General features: G+C 48.1%; 1 protein-coding gene across 1 annotated transcript in view; it reads right to left on the minus strand.

Moving 5' to 3' along the window:
• parvaa (parvin, alpha a) overlaps nucleotides 1-25797 on the minus strand; it is a 126399-nt gene that overhangs the window by 12248 nt on the left and 88354 nt on the right. The window contains exons 4-11 of the mRNA XM_067994248.1: nucleotides 25486-25588; nucleotides 21961-22101; nucleotides 16945-17060; nucleotides 11913-11971; nucleotides 10187-10206; nucleotides 7430-7491; nucleotides 4904-4972; nucleotides 1647-1748 (exon numbers count right to left, since the gene is read on the minus strand). Of these exons, the coding sequence (XP_067850349.1) occupies nucleotides 1647-1748; nucleotides 4904-4972; nucleotides 7430-7491; nucleotides 10187-10206; nucleotides 11913-11971; nucleotides 16945-17060; nucleotides 21961-22101; nucleotides 25486-25588 (672 nt within the window). The remainder of the gene's footprint in view (nucleotides 1-1646; nucleotides 1749-4903; nucleotides 4973-7429; nucleotides 7492-10186; nucleotides 10207-11912; nucleotides 11972-16944; nucleotides 17061-21960; nucleotides 22102-25485; nucleotides 25589-25797) is intronic.

Genomic DNA, 25797 nt, shown 5'->3' on the forward strand with positions numbered 1-25797 from the left:
TAATAGGGTGACCAGAACTGTACACAGTATTCCAAGTGTGGCCTTACTAATGTCTTGTACAACTTCAACAAGACATCCCAACTCCTGTATTCAATGTTCTGACCAATGAAACCAAGCATGCCGAATGCCTTCTTCACCACCCTATCCACCTGTGACTCCACTTTCAAGGAGCTATGAACCTGTACTCCTGGATCTCTTTGTTCTCTAACTCTCCCCAACGCCCTACCATTAACGGAGTAGGTCCTGGCCCGATTCGACCTACCTGTTTTAGTCTGTTTTAGGGCGCGTCGGATGCAAACGGACGATCTGCGTGTTCGGGGATGACTCGTTCTTGAAAGCGGAACGATTTTTTTCTTCACAACGCGCCCCAGTGTGGGTTTTAATCGTCCGATCGGCAGGCACTCGTTGGGGCGCCGGCCCTCTCCGGCGTTCACGTCGGCCGCTGGCGGTTTCGTGCCGACGGCCGCCGTTTCGGTGAGACCGGTCGGCGTCGGCTGAGGAAAGGCAAGCGTGGACCAGGCCCCTTCCCCCGCCTCAGCACCGCTCCCTCCGAGGGAGCCCGGCCCGCTGCGCGTTGCGGGCGGGAATCCCCGCGGGGACACGGGCGTACTGGGCCGAGGCTTTTGCGTCCGGCGGACAAGTAACGACACGGCCCCACGTCGCGGCTGGTGAACTCCCAAGGTCCTTCAGGGAGGCAGCGGGCTCCAGGTCAAAAGAAGCCATCGAGACTGGCTTTCTTGGCCATTGGTTGTTTTTTTTGCACCCGTGACACTTTTGGAGTGTGACAGATTACATGTTTCATGTGCATCTCCTATGGAGTCAGAGCATTTGGCTACAATCGCTGATTTGACACTACGGGAGTTGGAGTCGGGCGGTGGGGGGGCCTCGTATCTTAGCGTTGCCAGCAGGCAGTTGGACAGAAGGCCTGGTTTTAGCTCCTCCAGGACAGGAGGCACCACGGATGGAGCTCTGCGACCTCGGGTGCGAACATGCAACGACCCCACCTTGGAGGACTCGATCGGGAGGTAAGTCTAACAGTGACGGAAAAGTGTGACGTACGGGTGTGACAGGAAAGTAAGTGTGACACAGGAAGTGTGACACTACCCCGAAGTCCCTTAATGCATGACTTTTTGATAGTATCACCGTATCCATCAGGAATTAATTGCTCAGAATTGTTTTCAATTCGGAATGTTCTGCATAAGAAATAGGAGCAGGCCCCTCGAGCCTGCTCCGCCATTCAATAAGATCATGGCTGATCTGATCCTGACCTCAAATCTAAATTCATGTCCAATTTCCTGCCCGCTCCCCGTAACCCCTAATTCCCTTTACTTCTAGGAAACTCTCTATTTCTGCTTTAAATTTATTTCTGCTAGCTATAAATGAAGGCGGACAGGAAATGATTATTAGATATTAAATTCTATTCTCAGTGCCTGGATGGGAGAATATGCCCGTAACAGGTGCTGCTGAGACCAGGATTGCTCCCGATTTGGATCGGGGGATTTAAAAAGGAGCTGGAGGATGAACAGGAAGTGGTTGATGGGCCTTCTCTCGCTCCACATCCTCTTGGCGCTTCACGTTCAATCAAAAAGTTGCGTCTCTTCCAGATACCATGCGACTTTATGGCGAGACAGCCAACAGATATTTACCTTGTGTTCAAAGCTGTCTGGGGTGAGGAAGAAGTTGTGCAGAGGTATGAAATAATCCTCCACCAGTCCCATGAGCAGCACCAGGTAGACGCCATCGGCAAACTGTAAGAAAGAGTTTGGTGCAGACGTTAACCGCTCGGACAGGTCAAGGGGAACATCGAACAGCGGGCGCACAATCCCAAGGTGGGAGCACCCTCACCACGTGGACCGCAGCACTTCAAGGAAAAGGCTCACCACCAACACCATCTCAAGGGGCAACTAGGAACGGGCGATAAACACCAACCGTGCCAGCGACGCCCGCATAGCAACAGGAGCAGGCCATTCAGCCCCTCGTGCCCGCTCCGCCATTTGATAAGATCATGGCTGATCTGTGATCTAACTCCATATACCTGCCTTTGGCCCATATCCCTTAATACCTTTGGTTGCCAAAAAGCTATCTATCTCAGATTTAAATTTAGCAATTGAGCTAGTATCAATTGCCGTTTGCGGAAGAGAGTTCCAAACTTCTACCACCCTTTGTGTGTAGAAATGTTTTCTAATCTCGCTCCTGAAAGGTCTGGCTCTAATTTTTAGACTGTGCCCCCTACTCCTAGAATCCCCAACCAGTGGAAATAGTTTCTCTCTATCCACCCTATCCGTTCCCCTTAATATCTTATAAACTTCGATCAGATCACCCCTTAACCTTCGCAACTCCAGAGAATACAACTCCAATTTGTGTAATCTCTCCTCGTAACTTAACCCTTGAAGTCCCGGTATCATTCTAGTAAACCTACGCTGCACTCCCTCCAAGGCCATTATGTCCTTCCGAAGGTGCGGTGCCCAGAACTGTTCACAGTACTCCAGGTGCGGTCTAACCAGGGTTTTGTATAGCTGCAGCATAACTTCTGCCCCCTTGTACTCCAGTCCTCTCGATATAAAGGCCAGCATTCCATTAGCCTTATTGATTATTTTCTGCACCTGTTCATGACACTTCAATGATCGATGTACCTGAACCCCGAAGTCCCTTTGGACATCCACTGTTTTTAACTTTTTACCATTTAGAAAGTACCCTGTTCTATCATTTTTTGATCCAAAGTGGATGACCTCACATTTGTCTACATCCCGAGAACAAAGAAGAATCCCAAAACCTTAGAGAGCCTTGGTGAGATCACACTTGCAGTACTGGGCACAATTCTGGTCTCCGTATCGCAGAAAGAATGTGGAGGCACAGGAGAAAGTGAATTTTGTTTTTACGAGGATACCACCAGGATTGAGAGGGTACAGCCATCAGCAAAGCTTGAACAGGCCGGGGCTCTTTTCTCTAGAAAAGAGAAGACTGAGGGGTGACCTGATAGACTCTAAGATTATGAAGGGGTTCGATAGGGTGGATATTTATTAACGACTTAGATGAAGGCATAGAAAGTCTCATATCTAAGTTTGCCGATGACACAAAGATTGGTGCCATTGTAAGCAGTGTAGATGAAAACATAAAATTACAAAGGGATATTGATAGATTAGGTGAATGGGCAAAACTGTGGCAAATGGAATTCAATGTAGATAAATGTGAGGTCATCCACTTTGGATCAAAAAAGGATAGAACAGGGTACTTTCTAAATGGTAAAAAGTTAAAAACAGTGGATGTCCAAAGGGACTTAGGGGTTCAGGGACATCGATCATTGAAGTGTCATGAACAGGTGCAGAAAATAATCAAGAAGGCTACTGGAATGCTGGCCTTTATATCTAGAGGACTGGAGTACAAGGGGGCAGAAGTTATGCTGCAGCGATACAAAACCCTGGTTAGACCGCACCTGGAGTACTGTGAGCAGTTCTGGGCACCGCACCTTCGGAAGGACATATTGGCCTTGGAGGGAGTGCAGCGTAGGTTTACTAGAATGATACCCGGACTTCAAGGGTTAAGTTACGAGGAGAGATTACACAAATTGGGGTTGTATTCTCTGGAGTTTCGAAGGTCAAGGGGTGATCTGATTGAAGTTTATAAGATATTAAGGGGAACGGATAGGGTGGATAGAGAGAAACTATTTCCGCTGGTTGGGGATTCTAGGAGTAGGGGGCACAGTCTAAAAATTAGAGCCAGACCTTTCAGGAGCGAGATTAGAAAACATTTCTACACACAAAGGGTGGTAGAAGTTTGGAACTCTCTTCCGCAAACGGCAATTGATACTAGCTCAATTGCTAAATTTAAGTCTGAGATAGATAGCTTTTTGGCAATCAAAGGTATTAAGGGACATGGGCCAAAGGCAGGTATATGGAGTTAGATCACAGATCAGCCATGATCTTATCAAATGGCGGAGCAGGCACGAGGGGCTGAATGGCCTCCTCCTGTTCCTATGTAGAGAAGATGCATCCACTTGTGGGGAAGACCGAAACCAGGAGCCATAAATATAAGATAGTCACTGATAAATCCAATCGGGAATTCAGGAGAAACTTCTTTACCCAGAGAGTGGTGAGAATGTGGAACTCGCTCCCACAAGGAGTAGTTGAGGCGAATAGCAGAGATGTATTTAAAAGGAAGCTGGATAAACACATGAGGGAGAAAGGAATAGAAGGATATGTCGATAGGGTGAGATGAAGTGGGGAGGGAGGAGGCTCGTGTGGAGCATAAACACCAGCATGGACCCGTTGGGCCGAATGGCCTGCTTCTGTGCTGTAAATTCTTCGTAGTTCTATGTAAAACGGGGATTTCGAAAAGGTCACTGTGCAAGGCCCGATTACATTGAAAGAGGCCATCTGCATGGAAGTGTTATCAATGCTACAGCTGCCAGCACGATAAGCGTCGTGGTTATGGTAGCGACCCAGAGATCATGAGTTCAAATCCCACCATGGCAAGTTGTTAATAAATCTGCTGATTTGTGCGCTGGCACCAGAGAAAAATAAAGATAGTTGTAAAAAAACTAACTGTCCACCTTTGTTGAGCCCGTTGGCTGGAGCTCAAAGAGGGCGCTTGGCCGGCTGTGACTTTAGTGCCAGCATCACCATGGCTCGGGGGAACTTTACACTGAGGCCTGACTTCCCAAACAACGCACCCTGGATTGAACTTCCACACCGGCAGATCCTGAGGTAGCAAACAGCGCCGCCACACTGCGCTCTTTATGTCCCATTCAGGATGTGCTGGACTTTGCCAGAAGATATCGCTTCCGGCAACGCAGGAACGGGAGTTGGCCGTTCAGCCCCTCGAGCCCGTTCCGCCGTCCGACCTCTCTCCTTTCCTCCCACTCCACCCCAAGGCTGTGCTTCGCGGAGTTCGACCATCGACTCACCTGAGTCTCCAGTTCTGTGACTTCCAGATTTAATTTGTTCAGGTGTTTATTCACAAACGTGATCAGGGTCTGCGGATAGAAAACGAGGGTCAGTCCACTGAAACAAAAAACCAGGCTGCTCCACCCGACGCGTTGCAATCCCGTCGCCACACTAAGGCGTCTGCAAGAAAAGCACGATTTGGCGGGGGCGAGGAACACGAGCCCCCGGCCGCTGACGCCACTCGGGACCGGGGAGGGACTGGGGACTGGGGACTGGCGTCCAGCCAGTGCCTCCCAGACACCGTGGCAGAGCTCAGCAACTTTTAAAAATTCATTTTCGGGACGCGGGCGTGGCTGGCAGGGCCGGCGTTTATCGCCCGTTCCCCCCACCCCCACAGTTGCCCCGAGATGATGGTGGTGGGCCTTCTTCTGGAACCCCAGTTGACACAGGACGCAGCGTCTCGCTGGGCCACTTCAGAAGACAGTCAAGAGTCGATCACGTTGCGTTGGGACGGGAGTCACATGGAGGCCCAGACCGGGCGAGGACGGCCGGTTTCCTTCCCCAAAGGACGTCAGTGAACCAGTTGGGTTTTTATGACAATTCGTAAGCTTCACGGTCATTTTTACGAAGACCAGGTTTTTATTGTCAGATACAGCCCACGGTATGATTTCATCTCATCTTCTCTGGATTACTAGTCCAGTGACATAACAACTAGGTTACCGTACCCCTAGTATACCCTGAACCGGGGATCACCGACTCAATCAACATCCTTAGTCTCGGTGAGGGCACAGTGTCTCAGGCTAGGGAGGAGGAGGATCCACTAATTAATAATCCTTGCTCGAAAGTGTGTGTGTGTGTCTGTCTGCCCGGGCCCCGGGGGCGTCTGCCCGGGCCCCGGGGGCGTCTGCCCGTATCAGGTGGGTGTATGATCAAGCTCGGTTTTGATTAAATAGCCTGTCGAAATTCACTGTTTAGCCCCCACCGCCAAAATCAAAAATCAAACGGGACAAACCAGCGAGTGAGAAATGCAAACGTAAATAGGACTGAGTTCCCCGAGTTTCAAGGGTCTGATTGCCACATTTGTCCCCCACCCCCGACCCTGCCAGTCCACAGCTCGGGCGAGACCCACACAACATTCGCAACCCCTCAGATAATGAAGCAGTCCGAGCCCGCATGCAGCAAGACCTGGACAACATCCAGGCTTGGGCTCATAAGTGGCAAGTAACATTCGCGCCAGACAAGTGCCAGGCAATGACCATCTCCAACAAGAGAGAGTCTAACCACCTCCCCTTGACATTCAACGGCATTACCATCACCGAATCCCCCACCATCAACATCCTGGGGGTCACCATTGACCAGAAATTTAACTGGACCAGCCACATAAATACTGTGGCTACAAGAGCAGGTGAGAGGCTGGGTATTCTGCGGCGAGTGACTCACCTCCTGACTCCCCAAAGCCTTTCCACCATCTACAAGGCACAAGTCAGGAGTGTGATGGAATACTCTCCACTTGCCTGGATGAGTGCAGCTCCAACAACACTCAAGAAGCTCGACACCATCCAGGACAAAGCAGCCCGCTTGATTGGCACCCCATCCACCACCCTAAACATTCACTCCCTTCACCACCGGCGCACTGTGGCTGCAGTGTGTACCATCCACAGGATGCACTGCAGCAACTCGCCAAGGCTTCTTCGACAGCACCTCCCAAACCCGCGATCTCTACCACCTAGAAGGACAAGGGCAGCAGGCACATGGGAACAACACCACCTGCACGTTCCCCTCCAAGTCACACACCATCCCGACTTGGAAATATATCGGCCGTTCCTTCATCGTCGCTGGGTCAAAATCCTGGAACTCCCTTCCGAACAGCACTGTGGGAGAACCTTCACCACACGGACTGCAGCGGTTCAAGGCGGCTCACCACCACCTTCTCAAGGGGCAATTAGGGATGGGCAATAAATGCCGGCCTCGCCAGCGACGCCCACATCCCACGAACGAATAAAAAAAAAGAGAAAGACCACTTATCTGATACACCAGAGGGGCCCTGGTTCTGAGGTGGACCGTCACCCAGCAAGAATGAGGAGGGTTGGAGCAGATGAGGGCGAAATAACGATTAAAAGATAATTGGCAAAAGAACCAGGGGGGAGATGAGGAGAATTTTCTTTACGCAGCGAGTTGTGATGATCTGGAATGCGCTGCCTGAAAGGGCGGTGGAAGCAGATTCAATAGGAACTTTCAAAAGGGAATTGGGTAAATACTCGAAGGGGAAAAAATTGCATGGCTACGGGGAAAGAGCAGGGGGGGGGAGTGGGACTAATTGGACGGCTCTTTCAAAGAGCCGGCACAGGCACGATGGGCCGAATGGCCTCCTTCTGTGCTGTCCAGTTCTGTGAAAGTAAAAGACCTGCATCCATTGCACAGATTCACCGCATCATTTAATGGTGCATTTTGGTTGGGCATGACTCTGCGTCAGTCCTTTGGGCGATTATGAGCAGGGTTCTAAACTCCCGTCAGTTCACACAACAGTGAGCAAAATTATTTCAAACCTTTTTGACAACATTGAGTTTGTCTGGAGCGTGATCGAACAGAGTGTCAAACGCATCCCGTTCTGAAAGAGACCGAACAGAGTTACACACGGAGAGTGCACACAGGATTATAAAGTCACACGATGAACAAAACCTCCCTCAAATAACGTACATCCATTCCGAAACCGCACCAACACAGCTCATCAATGAACCAGCATTGCAATATCTGGTTCGTGCAGCAGCCCCGAGCTAGAAACTAATAAACAATAAAATACCCGCAGCATCGTCGCCCCAATTTAATTGCTGCCGTTTGTCATGGGAGCAGGAGTAGGCCATTCAGCCCCTCGTGCCTGCTCCGCCATTTGATAAGATCATGGCTGATCTGTGATCTAACTCCATATACCTGCCTTTGGCCCATATCCCTTAATATCCTTTGGTTGCCAAAAAGCTATCTATCTCACATTTAAATCTAGCAATTGAGCTCGTATCAATTGCCGTTTGCGGAAGAGAGTTCCAAACTTCTACCACCCTTTGTGTGTAGAAATGTTTTCTAATCTCGCTCCTGAAAGGTCTGGCTCTAATTTTTAGACTGTGCCCCCTGCTCCTAGAATCCCCAACCAGCAGAAATAGTTTCTCTCTATCCACCCTATCTGTTCCCCTTAATATCTTATAAACTTCGATCAGATCACCCCTTAACCTTCGAAACTCCAGAGAATACAACCCCAATTTGTGTAATCTCTCCTCGTAACTTAACCCTTGAAGTCCGGGTATCATTCTCGTAAACCTACGCTGCACTCCCTCCAAGGCCAATATGTCCTTCCGAAGGTGCGGTGCCCAGAACTGCTCACAGTACTCCAGGTGCGGTCTAACCAGGGTTTTGTATAGCTGCAGCATAACTTCTGCCCCCTTGTACTCCAGTCCTCTAGATATAAAGGCCAGCATTCCATTAGCCTTATTGATTAATTTCTGCACCTGTTCATGACACTTCAATGATCGATGTACCTGAACCCCTAAGTCCCTTTGGACATCCACTGTTTTTAACTTTTTACCATTTAGAAAGTACCCTGTTCTATCCTTTTTTGATCCAAAATGGATGACCTCACATTTGTCTACATTGAATTCCATTTGCCACAATCTTCTATTCATTCACGATAGTTACATCAGTAAGTTCAGCAGAAATACACAGGAACAGGAGGAGGCCATTCAGCCCCTCGAGCCTGCTCTGCCATTCAGTTAGAGCATGGCTGATCTGCACCTCAACTCCATTTGCCCGTCTTTGCTCCATATCCCTTGTTCCAGTGGCTCAGCGGGTAGCTCTCTCGCCTCTGAGTCAGAAGCACTACTGAGTGGGTGCTGCACTGTCGGAGGTGCCGTGTTTTGGATGAGACGTTAAACCGAGGCCCTGTCTACCCTCTCAGATGAACGTAAATGAGCCCACAACACCATTTTGAAGAGCAGGGGAGTCCTGGTCAATATTCTATCCCCTCAACCAACGTCACTAAATCAGATGATCACCTCCTGACTCCCCAAAGCCTTTCCACCATCTACAAGGCACAAGTCAGGAGTGTGATGGAATACTCTCCACTTGCCTGGATGAGTGCAGCTCCAACAACACTCAAGAAACTCGACACCATCCAGGACAAAGCAGCCCGCTTGATTGGCACCCCATCCACCACCCTAAACATTCACTCCCTTCACCACCGGCGCACAGTGGCTGCAGTGTGTACCATCCACAGGATGCACTGCAGCAACTCGCCAAGGCTTCTTCGACAGCACCTCCCAAACCCGCGACCTCTACCACCTAGAAGGACAAGAGCAGCAGGCACATGGGAACAACACCACCTGCACGTTCCCCTCCAAGTCACACACCATCCCGACTTGGAAATATATCGGCCGTTCCTTCATCGTCGCTGGGTCAAAATCCTGGAACTCCCTTCCTAACAGCACTGTGGGAGAACCTTCACCACACGGACTGCAGCGGTTCAAGAAGGTGGCTCACCACCACCTTCTCAAGGGGCAATTAGGGATGGGCAATAAATGCCGGCCTCGCCAGCGACGCCCACACCCCATGAACGAATAAAAACAAACATTGCTGTCTGTGGGATCTTGCTGTGTGCAAATTGGCTGCCGGGTTTCCTGCATTACAACAGTGACAACACTTCAAAAATTACTTTTGGGACATCCTGAGGTCATGAAAGATGCTGCATAAATGCAAGTTCTTTCTTTCCCCTTAACCCAACAAAAATCTATCGATCTCAGTCTTGAAAGCTCCAACTGTACTGGAATCCACAACTTTTTGGGGGACAGAATTCCAGGTTTCCACTGCCCTTTGTGCGAAAAAGAGCTTCCTGACTTCACTCCGAAACGGCCCAGCTCTAATTTTAAGGTTGCGTCCCCTTGTTCTGGATTTCCCCCACCAGAGGAAAGAGTTTCTCCCTGTCTGCACCATCGAATCATTTCACCCAAACACCTCGATCACATCACCCCTCAACCGTCTTAAAGTCCGATATCGGATTGCTTTCATCTTTATCGAGAGGACAAGCACGCCTTCCCTGGCATTGCTCGTGTGTAGCGTTAAGTTTGCGAGCCAGGATTTTCTGACCTCCGATTTTTTTTTTTCCTTTAGGAGGTGGGGCAGGAATTCTGTGACGGCCCCATCACCGTAGCACAGCGACTCGAAGAGAGACAAATCGGGATGAAGAGCGAAGGAACGCACCCAAAAAAAGAGAGACTGAATTTGGCATGCTGAGACCTTCCAGTAATTCACTGAACACTTACCATGCCTGCCTGACAAAGCCCTGTGATTAAAACATAAGACAGGTATTAGCAATAAGGCACAGAATATTTATCTCACGTACTTTTTAAGTGACGTTTTGGTGCAGTTCAAATACGGTATTACACAGACACCATCACCTCCAGGTTCTCCTCCAAGTCGCACACCATAGAATGAAGCACAGGAGGTGGCCGTTCGGCCCATCGTGCCTGTGCCGGCTCTTTGAAAGAGCTGTCCAATTAGTCCCGCAATCCCAGAGTAACCCTGCAAATATCTCCTCTTCAAGTATTTATCCAATTCCCCTTTTGAAAGTTACTATTGAATCTGCTTCCACCGCCCTTTCAGGCAGCGCGTTCCAGATCATCACAACTCGTGTAATTTCTTTCCCCCTCATCTCCCCTCTGGTTCTTTTGCCAATTTACCTTAAATCTGTGTCCTCTGGTCACCGACCGTTCTGCCACTGGAAACAGTTCCTCCTTATTTACACCGTCAAAATCCCTCATGATTTTGAACCCCTCTATCAAATCTCCTCTTAACCTTCTCTGCTCTGAGGAGAACAATCCCAGCTTCTCCGGTCTCTCCACATAACTGGAGTCCCTCATCCCTGGCACCATTCTGGTAAATCTCCTCTGCACCCTCTCTAAGGCCTTGACATCTTTCCTAAACTGCGGTGCCCAGGATTGGACACAATACTCCAGCTAAGGCCTAACCAGTGTTTTATAAAGGTTTAGCAAAACTTCCTTGCTTTTGTACTCTACGTCTCTATTAATAAAGCCCAGGATCCCATATGCTTTTTTAACAGCCTTCTCAACTTGTCCTGCCACCTTCAAAAGGTTTGTGTACACACACCCCCAGCTCTCTCCGTCCCTGCACCCCCTTTAAAACTGTACCATTTAGTTTATATTGCCTCTCCTCATTCTTCCCATCAAAATGCATCACTTTGCAGTTCTCTGCGTTAAATTTCGTCTGCCGTGTGTCTGCCCATTTCTCCAGGCTGTCTGTGTCCGCCTGAAGTCTGTTACTATCCTTCTCGTTGTTTACTGGATTTCTGACTTGGACGTATATCGGCTGTTTCTTCACTGGGACAAAATCCTGGAACTCCCTTCCCAACAGCACAGTGGGAGAGCCTTCACCCCACGGACTCCAGCGGTTCAAGAAGGCGGCTCACCGCCTCCTCCTTTCCCCAGGTTGGGTTTATGTTGGGTGAAACTGGTCATAGAATCATAGGAAGTTTACAACATGGAAACAGGCCCTTCGGCCCAACATGTCCATGTCGCCCAGTTTATACCACTAAGCTAGTCCCAGTTGCCTGCACTTGGTCAAAGCAAAAAAAAAATCGAGAGCGACCACCCCATTTTGACGAAACATGACTAAAATCCACCAACTTTTTTGCGAGGGAAATAAACAATGCTTTTTACGATCGGACGGGGTGATGGGGAACTTAAAGAGAGGAAGCAACCTAGAAATAACTCTCAGCCAAGAGGCCCCAGGGACAACCTTTCTTGGAATTATTGGACGTTTTGAAAGCTTTACATTCGTGAGTCTCTCAGCGGTTTTCCCTCTCGGAGATGTTTTTTTGACATACTGTGAGAATTCGTTTACCGGCAGCTCTATTTCCCTTGGCTGCCGCAGAACCTCAGTTGACAAAACACGGATTAACCATCGAGTCTCAAAACCCCTACATCTGGATTCAGTTACAGAGAGGCTGAAGAACAAACTGTGTTTACATACTCTGTGTTGCCAGTGATTTCCTCTTGGATATGCCGAGACTGCAGAATTCCCTCTCTTTTCTGTGGGAAAGAAACAAAATCAAAAAAGAATGAATCCTTGAAGCAATCAGCTCTATTTATTTGGTTCCATATAGAGAGTCATGGAAGTTAACCAAAATCTCGGTCATGCTGTAAAGTACCGAGTTAACCCTCATCCATATTTTTGTCACCTCCTCGACTATTCCAATGCTGGCCCATCTTCCACCCTCCCTAAACTCGAGCTCATCCAAAACTCTGCTGCCCCGTATCCTAATGCACACCAAGTTCTGTTCACCCACCACCCCCCACTTTGCTTGCTGACCTACTTTGGCTCCTGGTTCGATTTTAAAATTCTCATCTTCGTGTTCAAATCCCTCCATGGCCCTCGCCCCCTCCCTATCGCTGCAACCTCCTCCAGGACCCCCACAACCCTCCGGGATCTCTGCGCCCCCTCCGATTCCGGCCCCATGGGCACCTCCCACTTCCTTCGCTCCACCATTGGCGGCCGTGCCTTCAGCTGCTCAGGCCCGAAGCTCTGGAATTCCCTCCCTAAACCTCTCCGCCTCTCCCTCTCTCTCCTCCGTTAAGACGCTCCTTAAAACCTACCTCTTTGACCAAGCTTTTGGTCACCTGTCCTAATATCTCCCGCTTTGCCTCGGTGTAAAATTTTTTCTCTGCACGCTCCTGTAAAGCGCCCTGGGAAGTTTTACTACATGAAAGGCACTGTACAAACTGTTGTTATTTATATGTTTTTGGGATTAAAAATAAACAGTGCGTCTATAAGTTATTTCCATTTTAGCTTTCGCCTTTGAATTTTTGTGCTCAAACTTAAAATCAGCCCTTATGAGTCTAATATCCATTTCATTTTTCTCTCTTCCAGAAAATTCCCAGGTCGGTCGTACATTATGACGGTTTCAATATTAAAATTGATGACACTGTTTTCGTAAAAAAAAAGACAATCTGTTTTCCATTTGTCTGCCGAGCATAAGGCAAGGAGTTTGCATTGCGTTAAAAAGTGCATCGAGTCACATCGAAACGACAACAGGCCATTCGGCCCAACTGGTCCATGCTGGTGTTTATGCTCCACACGAGCCTCCTCCCTCCCTACTTCATCTCACCCTATCACCATATCCTTCTATTCCTTTCTCCCTCATGTGTTTATCCGGCTTCCCCTTAAATCCATCTACACTATTCACCTCAACTACTCCTTGTGGGAGCGAGTTCCACATTCTCACCACTCTCTGTGTAAAAAGATTTCTCCTGAATTCCCTATTGGATTTATCAGTCGCTATCTTATATATGAGGACCTCTAGTTCGGGTCTCTCCCACAAGTGGAAACATCTTCTCTATGTCTATCCTATCAAACCTTTCATTATCTTGAAGACCTCAATCAGGTCACTCCTCCTACAGAAAAAAAAGAGAGTCCCGGCCTGTTCAGCTTTTCTTGCTATGTTTATCCTTTCGGTTCTGGTATCATCCTTGTGAATCTTTTTTGCACCTTCTCCATTGCTTCTATATCCTTTTTATAATATGGAGACCAGATCTGTGCACAATGCTCCAAGTGTGGTCTAACCAAGGTTCTATACAAGTTCAACATAACTTCTCTGCTTTTCTATTCTCTCTCTCTAGAAATGAACCCCAGTGCTTGATTTGCCTTTTTTATGGCCTTATTAACCTGCGTCGCTACTTTCAGTGATTTGTGTATCTGTACCCCCAGATCCCTCTGCTCCTCCACCCCATTTAGACTCTGATTATCCAAGCAGTATGTGGCCTCCTTATTCTTCCTACCAAAATGCACCACCTCACACTTATCTATATTGAAATTCATTTGCCAATTACACGCCCATTCTGCAAGTTTATTAATCTCTTCTTGCATTTTGTCACAGTCCTCCTCAGTATTTACCACACTCCCCAATTTGGTGTCGTCCAAAAATTTTGAAATTGTACTTCTGATTCCAAATGGTGAACAACAGTGGTCCCAGCACCGATCCCTGGGGAACACCACTTCCCACCTTTTCTCAGTCTGAGTAACTAACCTTAACCCCTACTCTCTGTTTTCTGTTTTGTAGCCAGCTTGTTATCCATTCTGTTCCCTGTCCCCTGACTCCACACGCTCTGACCTTAGTCATGAGTCTACAATGCGGTACCTTATCGAAGGCCTTTTGAAAATCCAAATATATTACATCTACTACATTACCCTTGTCTACTCTTTCTGCTACTTTTTCAAAAAATTCAATCAGGTTGGTCAGGCATGACCTTCCCTTTTGAAATCCGTGCTGACTGTTCATTATTGTATTTTTGGTTTCTGGATGTTTTTCCATTCCATCTTTGAGTAAAGATTCCATTATCTTTCCTACCACCGACGTTAAGCTAATTGGTCTATAGAAGTAAAGGGAATTAGGGGTTATGGGGAGCGGGCAGGAAATTGGACATGAAGCTGAGTTCGGATCGGTCAATGCCCTGTGGGTGGCGGAGAGGGCCCAGGGGCTGTGTGGCCGGGTCCTGCTCCGACTTCTTGTGTTCTTTAGATTTGTGGTTGGGATCAGATCAGCCATGATCTTATTGAATGGCGGAGCAGGCTCGAGGGGCCGATTGGCCTACTCCTGCTCCAATTTCTTATGTTCTTATGTTCTTATGTTCCCTGGACTGGTTCAATCTCCCTTTCTAAATATAGGAATCACATTAACTGTCCGCCAGTCCTCTGGCACTATTCCCTTTTCTAATGAATTTTAAATATATATATATATATAATATAAATAAGTGCCTCTGCTACCTCTTCCCTAACTTCTTTTGATTTGCACGGATGCAATCCCAATCCACCTGGACCAGGGGTTTTATCCTCTCTAAATTTGATCAGTTTATCAACTATCTCCCCCTTTTTTATTTTAAATGTTTTTTGATCTCTTCTTCTAATGTCATGCCCACCATGTTTGCCTCATTATTTACCAGGGAGACTAAGTAACTGTTCAATATTTCTGCCATTTCGCTGATATTACCTGAGAGTTTATCTTGTGTGTCCCTAACTGACCCTATCCCTATCCTGATTCTTTTTACATTCCTTGATAATTTAATTTCGTGGCTCCTCTTTGCTTTCCTAATTGTTTTTCCGACTTTGTTCCTAACCTCTTTGTGTTCCATAACTTTTGTGCGCGTGGTGTTAACATAAGAAATAGGAGCAGGAGGAGGCCAATCGGCCCCTCGAGCCTGCTCCGCCATTCAATAAGATCATGGCTGATCTGATCCGAACCTCAAATCTAAATTCATGTCCAATTTCCTGCCCGCTCCCCGTAACCCCTAATTCCCTTTACTTCTAGGAAACTGTCTATTTCTGTTTTAAATTTATTTAATGATGTAGCTTCCACAGCTTCCTGGGGCAGCAAATTCCACAGACCTACTACCCTCTGAGTGAAGAAGTTTCTCCTCATCTCAGTTTTCAAAGAGCAGCCCCTTATTCTAAGATTATGCCCCCTAGTTCTTGTTTCACCCATCCTTGGGAACATCCTTACCGCATCCACCCGATCAAGCCCCTTCACAATCTTATATGTTTCAATAAGATCGCCTCTCATTCTTCTGAACTCCAATGAGTAGAGTCCCAATCTACTCAACCTCTCCTCATATGTCCACCCCCTCATCCCCAGGATTAACCGAGTGAACCTTCTTTGTACTGCCTCGAGAGCAAGTGTGTCTTTTCTTAAGTATGGAGACCAAAACTGTATGCAGTATTCCAGGTGCGGTCTCACCAATACCTTATATAACTGCAGCAATACCTCCCTGTTTTTATATTCTATCCCCCTAGCAATAAAAACCAACATTCCGTTGGCCTTCTTGATCACCCGCTGCACCTGCATACTAACTTTTTGATTTTCTTGCACTCGGACCCCCAGATCCCTTTGTACTGCAGTACTTTCCAGTTTCTCGCCATTAAGATAATAACTTGCTCTCTGATTTTTCCTGCCAAAGTGCATAACCTCACATTTTCCAATATTGTATTGCATCTGCCCAATCTCCGCCCACTCACCCAGCCTGTCTGTATCCCCTTGTAGGTTTTTTTTATGTCCTCCTCACTCTCTACTTTCCCTCATCTGCAAACTTTGATATGTTACACTCGGTCCCCTCCTCCAAATCGTTAATATAGATTGTAATTAACGGAAATAACAAAGGGGACTTTCTCCCTCTTCCACCTCCCTAAAAAGAAACGGTCCATGAGGAAGACAGCCCTTTAAATGATATCTTGCTCAAATCATTCATGACTGGTCAGAACGGCAGCACACCATTTAAAGAAATCCCGCTGCGAGTATAGATCGTCCTGGCGATCCAGTTCACTATTTAATCTGGATTTGCCGATCAAACTCTTGCGTTTGTCCCTTTGTTTATTCCTCCCATTTATTCAAATTCTCTCTGGTCCCCAGCGAGATTTATTTCCACCCAGTAGACAGATTTAGGGCCCTGCAAATTTTCAGACCATTACCCGTTGCTCTGGGACTTCCACCCGTCTCTTGTCTGCCCTATCACTCCAGCTTAATCTGCCGGTTTGGCTCCCAACTTTTAGTTCTTTCTTCTTAAAACTTATTTCCTCAATATTTTTAAAACCTCCTCCACAGCACACGAAAAAATTCCAGGCAAAGAGCATCGACTCCGAGAGGGTCGGCTGCGGCTCAGCGGGTAGCGTCCTCGCCTCCGAGTCAGAAGGTCGTGAGTTCGAGTCCCACTCCCGAGACTTGAGCACAAGTGCGGTGCAGAGGGGAGTGCTGCATTGCCGTCTTTCGGACGAGACGCCAAATCTCTCGGGTAGACGTTAAAAGGCCCAATGGGATAAATGTCGGCCAGGGCACTGGGAGAACTCGCCTCCTCTTTTGTTGAATTGTGCCTCGGCTTTTGTTGAACCCGTGACTCGGAGGCCAGAGTGTTACCACTGAGCCAAGGCAGCCACCTTGCGCACGAGTAAAGTTGTGAAGCGACCTTTCGCGGGGAAGGGGAGAAATTCCGGAGAGATTTCTTTTCTTGTCGTCATTTACCTGGACAACCACCACCTGAACAGAGACGTGATCTGGAAGTCGAATCGGTGCCCTGAAGTAATGGGATACAGCGACCAACAGGTGCAGAATGGCCACCAGGCTCTTCACGTGAACATCTAAAGACCGTAATAAAGGACGACAGTCAACAGCACCGTCTCCACTCCGTGACTCATTAAAAAAAGAGGCTTCACCTGGTCGACACACCGGTGCGTCAAACAGTAAGAACAGCCCTCTCGCTCGTTACCCCCCCTCCCGGTGAAAGATGGGAAATATAACGTCAGAAAACTGCACGGCATCAACGCGCGTCAGACGTGAAATAAAAACAGAATCAAAAGACACGCGGACCGAGGACCAGACCAAAAAAAAAAATCAGCTCACCATTTTGGAGAGGAGAAGTGAACTGCCCAGTCGTGACACGAATGGGTTGAAATTACGCTGTGTGATTTTAGTAACAAAATACAGTAACGGGTCTGTGTGAAATTCCTTTGTCCATTAGTGTGAAAAAGGCAAACATATTTATCGAAAATAGGGGCAAGAGTAGGCCATTTTGGCCCTTCTCCGCCATTCAAAATGATCATGGCTGATCGTCTAACTCTGTACCCTGTTCCCGCTTTTTCCCCATATCCCTTGATCCCTTTAGCATTAAGAAATATATCTATCTCCTTCTAATGACTTGGCCTCCACTGCCTTCTGTGGTAGAGAATTCCACAGGTTCACCACCCTCTGAGTGAAGAAATTTCTCCTCATCTCGGTTCTAAATGGCACGCCCCGTATCCTGAGACTGTGACCCCTGGTTCTGGACTCCCCAGTCATCGGGAACATCCTCCCTGCATCTAGTCTGTCTAGTCCTGTTCGAATTTTAGATGTTTCGATGAGATCACCTCTCATTCTTCTAAACTCTAGTGAACATAGGCTTAGTCGACCCAATCTCTCCTCACATGTCAGTCCTGCCATCCCAGGAATCAGTTTTTTATTTATATTGAATGGTTAGTTCCTTTTTGGAAACAACAGAGAAATTTCACACCCATTCGTTACAAAGGCTATCAGTGTCAGCTGTGGTTCAGAGGGCAGCACTCTCTCATCTCGGAGTCAGAAGGTCGTGGGTTCGAGGCCCGCTCCAGAGACCTGAGCACATAATCCAGGCCGACACTCCCAGCGCAGTACTGAGGGAGTGCTGCACGGTCGGAGGTACCGTCTTTCGGATGAGGCAAGTCTGCCCTCTCGGGTTGATGTGAAAGATATATTTCGAACGAGAGCAGGGGAGTTCGTCCCCCCCCCCAACATTTATCCCTCAACCAACATCACTAAACACAGATGACCTGGTCATCATCACATTGCTGTTTGCGGGATCTTGCTGTGCACAAATTATCTGCTGCGTTTCCTACGTTACAACAGCGACCGCAGCCAATGACGTACTTCTGAAATGTAAAGAGCTTTGGGACGTCCTGAGCTCGTGAAAGGTGCTTTATAAATGTAAGTCTCTTCAACTACAATAAAAAAAAATCATTGCAATAACCGCTGTCCAATTGACTGAATAAACATACTCCCTCGTAACCTTTGTCGGTGACCGGGCTTTTTCCTGCCGATTTTGGGAAATGGCCTGACAGTTCATAGAATCTTAACGACAGCAATGATAACACAATTGTCCTTTGCGTAGCTGATGCTGAGGTTAGAACGGAGGGTGAATCAGAATTTCCAAGGGGGTCCTCAGGGGTGTGCCAATATTTCCAGAAGCGTTCCCCACATGGAAGTTTTGAAAACCACTCATAGGAACATAGGAACAGGAGTCGGCCATTCAGCCCCTCGTGCCTGCTCCGCCATTTGATAAGATCATGGCTGATCTGTGATCTAACTCCATATACCTGCCTTTGGCCCATATCCCTTAATACCTTTTGGTTGCCAAAAAGCTATCCATCTCAGATTTAAATTTAGCAATTGAGCTGGTATCGCTCGATGAAATAACAATAACCATGGAATCGTGCGATGCGGAAGGAGGCTATTCGGCCCATCGTGCCCGTGCCGGCTCTTTGAAAGAGCTATCCGATTAGTCTCACTCCCCGCTGCTCTTTCCCCCCATGGCCCTGCAAAATTTCCGAATTATTGGTTTGATCTTTTCAGCACCAGATTGTGCCTTCGAAGGCGACTGGAACAAGGACAACTCAACAAACCTGCCCGACAGTTGCCAGGAGCATGAAAGTCTGTGGAGGGAAACGAGGCAGGGGACACAGGAACAGGAGGAGGCCATTCAGCCCCTCGAGCCTGTTCCACCATTCAATTAGATCGTGGCCGATCTGTACCTTAACTCCATCTCCCCGCCTTGGTTCCGTAACCCTTAATACCCTCGCCCAACAAAAATCTATCGATCTCAGTTTTGAAATTTTCAATTGACCCCCAGCCTCAACAGCTTTTTTGGGGGGGGGGGGGGAAGAGAGTTCCAGATTTCCACTCCCCTTTGTGTGAAGAAGTGCTCCCTGACATCGCCCCCCGAACGGCCGAGTTCCGATTTTAAGTTTGCGCCATTGTTCGGTACGCGACTGTTTCAGTGAGCGACTCGCTGCTCGATCAAAGTTCTGCACGCAAGGAGAAGAGTCCCAGGGAATTAATCTGTCCGTGGGAAGGTGGCTGCAGACAGGAGGGCAGGTCGTGTAAAGCTTCGCTCCTAGCTTTCGGCACAGGCGTCTCCGGAGTGCCAGAAAACGTGGAGGTCCAACTTTGACAGCTGCTGTTCCTGGCATTAACACGGAGGGCCTGGCTCGAGCCCCACTCCAGCTGTGGAAGGCTCTGAACTTAATTGCACCGCGCCCACGCTGAAAGGGGGAAGAGATCGTTTAGCGCTAATAAAATCCAAGAGCGTTATTTTCTCTTCAACTCGCCAAGCGGTGTTCCCTGAACGAGGTTCTGTGGAAGGCCAAAGTTGGCAACGGACGAGGAGTACGGCAGAGCCAGAATGAGAATTCTTCCTCGGTCAGCTTTTCCAGGACGTTAGCCACTTGTTTCCCTCAGTGCAGATCAGCGGGTGATTAGCAAACCAAGGAATTGAGTGTGACTGAAGAAATCCTTGCTCCCCGTGTTGTGCAGAGATGGTGGCTAACATGTGGTCAACCCTTCTCCAACACGGTTACCGACTCTGTGGACAAACACAATCCAGTCCATTGTTTGTGAGTTATAGTCCAACAAATTTATTTTAAATTCCACGAGCTTTCGGAGGCTTCCTCCTTCCTCGGGTGAACGGTGTGGAAAATGACATTTTCGAATCCTTCGCGTTTGAAATTCGAAAATGTCATTTCCACACCGTTCACCCGAGGAAGGAGGAAGCCTCCGAAAGCTTGCGGAATTTAAAATAAATTTGTTGGACTGTAACTTGGTGTTGTAAAAATCGTTTACAATTGTCAACCCCAGTCCATCACCGGCATCTCCACATCATTGTTTTGTGAGAGCGGCAGTCGGATAGTTTGATTGAGAGAGAAAGGAGCACAGAAAAATGACGTCAATAAGGAACGCACAACAAATACACCGAGAGGAATGGGCATATTGAAGGGGCAGTCTCAGGAGAAAACAAAGACTTGAAAATGCTGGAAGTACAAAGCAGATCCGTCAGCATCCAAAGAGTGAAAATCCGGGTCGAGTCTGTCGTTGGTTCGGACAACTGGACTTCTGACAACCGACCTTTAAACTTGTGTTTCGTCTCTTCCAGAGCTGACCGACCCCAGCATTTCCTGTTTTTTTTCCATTTCGTTTCAGATTTCCAGAGTTTGCATTTTGTTCTTTCCAGTGCAATGCACACACAACACAAGAGAGTTCTCTCGGGGAGACTTGTATCCCATGTCCTTCATTCATTACAAGGGTGTGGGCGCGCGCACGTTAAGGTTGCCAACTCTGATGTGGTGAAAACTTTCGGAATACATCCAATTAACTCCCGCCTCCAACTCTCCTGACATTGTCATTCTATTTAGGTAATTGGCAAAAGAACCGGGGTGGGTGGGGGGGGAGGAGATGAAATGCTGGACCAAATGCTGGAATATGGGATTAGATTAGACTGGGCTTGATGGCCGGCGCGGACACGACGGGCCGAAGGGCCTCTATCCGTGCTGTATAACTCTATGACTCTATGAGGAGAAATTCTTTTTACGCAACGAGTTACGATGATCTGGAACTCGCTGCCTGAAAGGGCGGTGGAAGCAGATTCAATGGTAACCTTCGAAAGGGAATTGGATAAATACTTGAAGGGAAAAAATTTTTCAGGCCAACGGGGGGGGGGGGGGTGTGGGACTAATTGGACAGCTCCTTCAAAGAGCGGGCACAGGCGCGTATCACAGAAAGTTAAGGAGGCCGTTCGGCCCATCGTGTCGGTGCCGGCTGAGAAAAAGCCATCCCACTTTCCAGCTCTTGGTCCGTGACCTCGCACGTTAAGCCACCCCCTCTGTGCTGTACGATTCGGCGATTCTACTGTTTGCCCCGCGCGTCCGTCTCGTGCACGAGCTTTTAGGTGACGTGTGTACCCGGGAACCGAAAACCCTTTGTTCCTCCAGAGCTCCCAGACTATGTGGGATCCAAAGTGGACGAGCTCACACTTGCCCAGATTGGACTTCATCTGCCGCTAGTTTGCCCACTCACTTAGTCTGTCCATCTCTCTTTTTTGAGGTGCAGTCACTGTTGTAACGTAGGAAACACGGCAGTCAATTTACACGCGGGAAGGTCCCACAAGCAGCAATGACCACTGAATCTGTTTTAATGGTGTTGGTTGAGGGATAAACATTGTCCAGGACACCAGAGAGAAAGTCCCCTGCTCTTCTTCGAAACAGAGCCCTGCGATCTCTTGCGTCCGCCTGAGAGGACCTTGGTTTAACATCTCATCCGACAGACCATTACATAGAATGTGCAGCACAGAAACAGGCCATTCGGCCCACACGAGCCTCTTCCCACCCTACTTCATCTCACCCGATCGCCATATCCTTCCATTCCTTTCTCCCTCCAATTCTACCGATGCTAATTCTGCTCTGTCCAAGTCAGACTTACTGTCAACGGTCCATTTGATGTTCCTGGGTGGGAGTTTCAGCGTTTCGTTGATTTTCTCAAGGACAGTCTGCAGTTTCTGCTTCTGGGCAATCTCCGACTGCGTCACCTCAGCAACATTCAGTTTCTCGCCCTCAAGTTTCTCTGTGCACGGGAGCAAACGGAAGCAGAGTTAAACTTGTCTCTTTCCACAACAGCAACTTGCATTTATATAGCACCTTTAACGTAGTAATACCTCCCAAGGCGTTTCACAGGAGCGTAATCAGGCAAAGAATGACACCGAGCCAAAGGAGGGGATATGAGGACAGGTGACCAAAGGCTCGGTCAAAGAACTAGGTTTTAAGGAGCGTCTTAAAGGAGGGGGGAGAGGGAGAGGCGGAGAGGTTTAGGGAGGGAATTCCAGAGCTTAGGGCCCAGGCAGCTGAAGGCACGGCCGCCAATGGTGGAGCGATTAAAATGGGGATGCACAAGAGGCCAGAATTGGGGGAGCGCAGAGTTCTCGGAGGGTTGTAGGGGCCGGAGGAGGTTGCAGAGATAGGGAGGGGGGGCGAGGGCCATGGAGGGATTTGAAAACCAGGATGAGAATTTTAAAATCGAGGCGTTCCCGGACCGGGAGCCAGGGACGTTGGGAGAACGGGACTTGGTGCGAGTTAGGATACGGGGCAGCAGAGTTTTGGATGAGCTCAAATTTATGGAGAGTGGAAGATGGGAGGCCGACCAGGAGAGCAGTGGATAAGTCAAGTCTGGAAGTAGTATAAGCTTTCGTTATCATCGGAGATAAATCTTCACTAGGGATCATAAAATCAGATCATGTCCCTGAAAAATCAATAATCCCAACACCAGACCTCGGTGACAACGTGCGATCCAGAAGCCAGTTCTGTGGCGTCCGACGGACAGGGTCTGTTGTATATTCCATGTGCCATAAAGGACACTAGCTCCTTTCCAGCTGTACAGAATGCATGCTACAGTATCCTATAAACAGGGCATTTTATACAACTCGCCGACCTCTCATGGCATTGCTCACGGGGAGTCGGATGATATGATGCTTTATAAGGTATTATACGCAAAAGAGTATTATTCTGCTGTTAAAGGATTAGGTCACAGCTCCACCTTAAGTCTAGTTGCTGTAAATTTTGAGGTCAATGTTGGTGAGGGAGGTGGGCAACGTTTGTAAATTTCATCTTCATGTCAGGGAAAATCAGCATTAAATTACCACCTTTCTTTGTCACTCTCTCTTTTTTAAAGAGCAACATCTGGATTGGGATGGCCTTGATGAGCTGGACTCACAGACGAGCAGATCTCCCATCACGTTGTTCATGTTAAGTCAGACGATGCAAGATTAGCAGTGTTGTATCATGCTACGCACAACAGGAAAAAAAATAACTTTTTTTTTTATTCGTTCATGGGATGTGGGCGTCGCTGGCGAGGCCGGCATTTATTGCCCATCCCTAATTGCCCCTTGAGAAGGTGGTGGTGAGCCGCCTTCTTGAACCGCTGCAGTCCGTGTGGTGAAGGTTCTCCCACAGTGCTGTTAGGAAGGGAGTTCCAGGATTTTGACCCAGCGACGATGAAGGAACGGACGATATATTTCCAAGTCGGGATGGTGTGTGACTTGGAGGGGAACGTGCAGGTGGTGTTGTTCCCATGTGCCTGCTGCTCTTGTCCTTCTAGGTGGTAGAGGTCGCGGGTTTGAGAGGTGCTGTCGAAGAAGCCTTGGCGAGTTGCTGCAGTGCATCCTGTGGATGGTACACACTGCAGCCACTGTGCGCCGGTGGTGAAGGGAGTGAATGTTTAGGGTGGTGGATGGGGTGCCAATCAAGCGGGCTGCTTTGTCCTGGATGGTGTCGAGCTTCTTGAGCGTTGTTGGAGCTGCACTCATCCAGGCAAGTGGAGAGTATTCCATCACACTCCTGACTTGTGCCTTGTAGATGGTGGAAAGGCTTTGGGGAGTCAGGAGGCGAGTCACTCGCCGCAGAACTTGCATTTATATAGCGCCTTTGACGCTGTACTTCAAGGGGACGTAAAAGATCCCATGGCACTATTTTGAAGAAGAGCAGGGGAGTTCTCCCCGGTGTCCGGGGCCGATATTTATCCCTCAACCAACATCACGAAAACTGACTTTACGGTCACCATCTCGTTTCTGTTTGTGGGATCTTGCTGTGCGCAAATTGGCTGCCACGTTTCCAACATTACAACAGTGACTAACACTTCAAACGTACCTCATTGGCTGTAAAGCGCTTTGGGACGCCCTGAGGTTGTGAAAGGCGCTATATAAATGCAAGTTCTTTCCTTTCGGTCAATCGTTCAGCTTCACTTTAGTTTGGAGTGTGGCATTTGCACGGAAAGAGCAGAGCATGGCACTGAACAGCCGGTACAGTCCATGCACCGGGGTCATAAAACCGTCCGAATCTCCACCCGATGAAGCCTCGTATTAACGAGTCCTTTATCTCTGGTGGCAGACGCAGCAAAGCACATCAATCTCGAGAAGCCTTACACTGGTTGGATTATAAAAAGTGGCTCAGACGCCAGTCAAAACTGCAGGACCATTTATTCCCCTCTTCCAGCTGTTTACTCACTTTATTGGAAAAAAAAACGCCTGCAAAAACACGGCACAGAGGACTGAGCCATCATTTCCTCTCCGCAAGGAAGAGATGTGACATTCGAAGCAGTCTCTAATTATTTTTATATTCAGTTGGGTTCCAGGTTTGCTCGCTCATGGGACCAAGTGTTGGCTGCATTGAGATTTCAACAGAGAAAAAAACAGTACTCCTGATTAGAGATATCTTAAATTGGAACCATACAATCCAAAAAAAAAAGGTCTGGTTTTTGTATTAATTGGTATGATATGAGAGGGCTCTCATTCCTGCGCTTTACTGTCCCTCTATAAATACAGAAATGCAAGTTTATTGCCAATAGTTCTGCGCGCAGTTCCTCCAGCCCAGGCCTCAGGGGGTCTGCAGGGTGACCTCGAGGGAATTGGATATCTCCTTCAAAAATTTCCAGGGCGGTGGGGAAAGCGCAAGGGGTGGAGTGGGACGAATTGGATAGCTCTTTCAAAGCGCGTTCACAGGCTCGATGGGCCGAATGGGTTCGTTTTGAGCTGTAGGATTCCAACACTTTGAAGTGCGGCAACCCTAAAAATTTTTATGTATGTATCTGATTTTGTATTAACTGGTTAAAAAAAAATAAATCGACAGCGTTATAAGAACTGTTGCATCTGAAAGGCCGTCCTTTGAAGTGAAAGAGTAGAATGTCCTTCACAAATTACGCACAGAACGGGTCAAACAGAGTACTTTAAGGAATGCACATCTCCGACAATAGATAACAAACAGGAACTGTGTTTTCAATTCAATATATGTTGGCAGGAGGGGGCAAACAGACAAGGTGCCCATGTAGGAAACACTTTTCTTCTGCGGAAAGTCCTTGACCGTATCTGTTCCTTGCCACGGCTTGCTAAATCCTGCAGTGTTTGATTGAGGACAAAAAAAAAAATGGCGACCTTATCAATTCAACGCTCGAACGTCTTACCGAAGAGTTTCTGCAGCACTTGTCCGTCGTAGAGGTCTTCAGCCAAATCCTTCACGATGATCCTCTCCTCAACCAGCTCATCGTTGATCCAGTCGATTAAAACCTGGGCGCACACAACATTCAGTTGCTTACATGAAACCTATGTTCTCCTCATAATCCTTTCCCTTGTGTACAACCCCCAAGATTAGGGCAGTGAGAGGAAGTCAAACTCGTCCGACATAAGTTATACATAGAGACTACAAAGGGGAAACAGGCCGTTCAGCCCATCCGGCTCGTGTCGGCTTTTACCCTCCGCAGGAGCAAATCGTTCCA

The sequence above is a fragment of the Heptranchias perlo genome, chromosome 12 (genome assembly GCF_035084215.1).
Source record: "Heptranchias perlo isolate sHepPer1 chromosome 12, sHepPer1.hap1, whole genome shotgun sequence".
Classification (NCBI taxonomy): Eukaryota; Metazoa; Chordata; class Chondrichthyes; order Hexanchiformes; family Hexanchidae; genus Heptranchias; species Heptranchias perlo.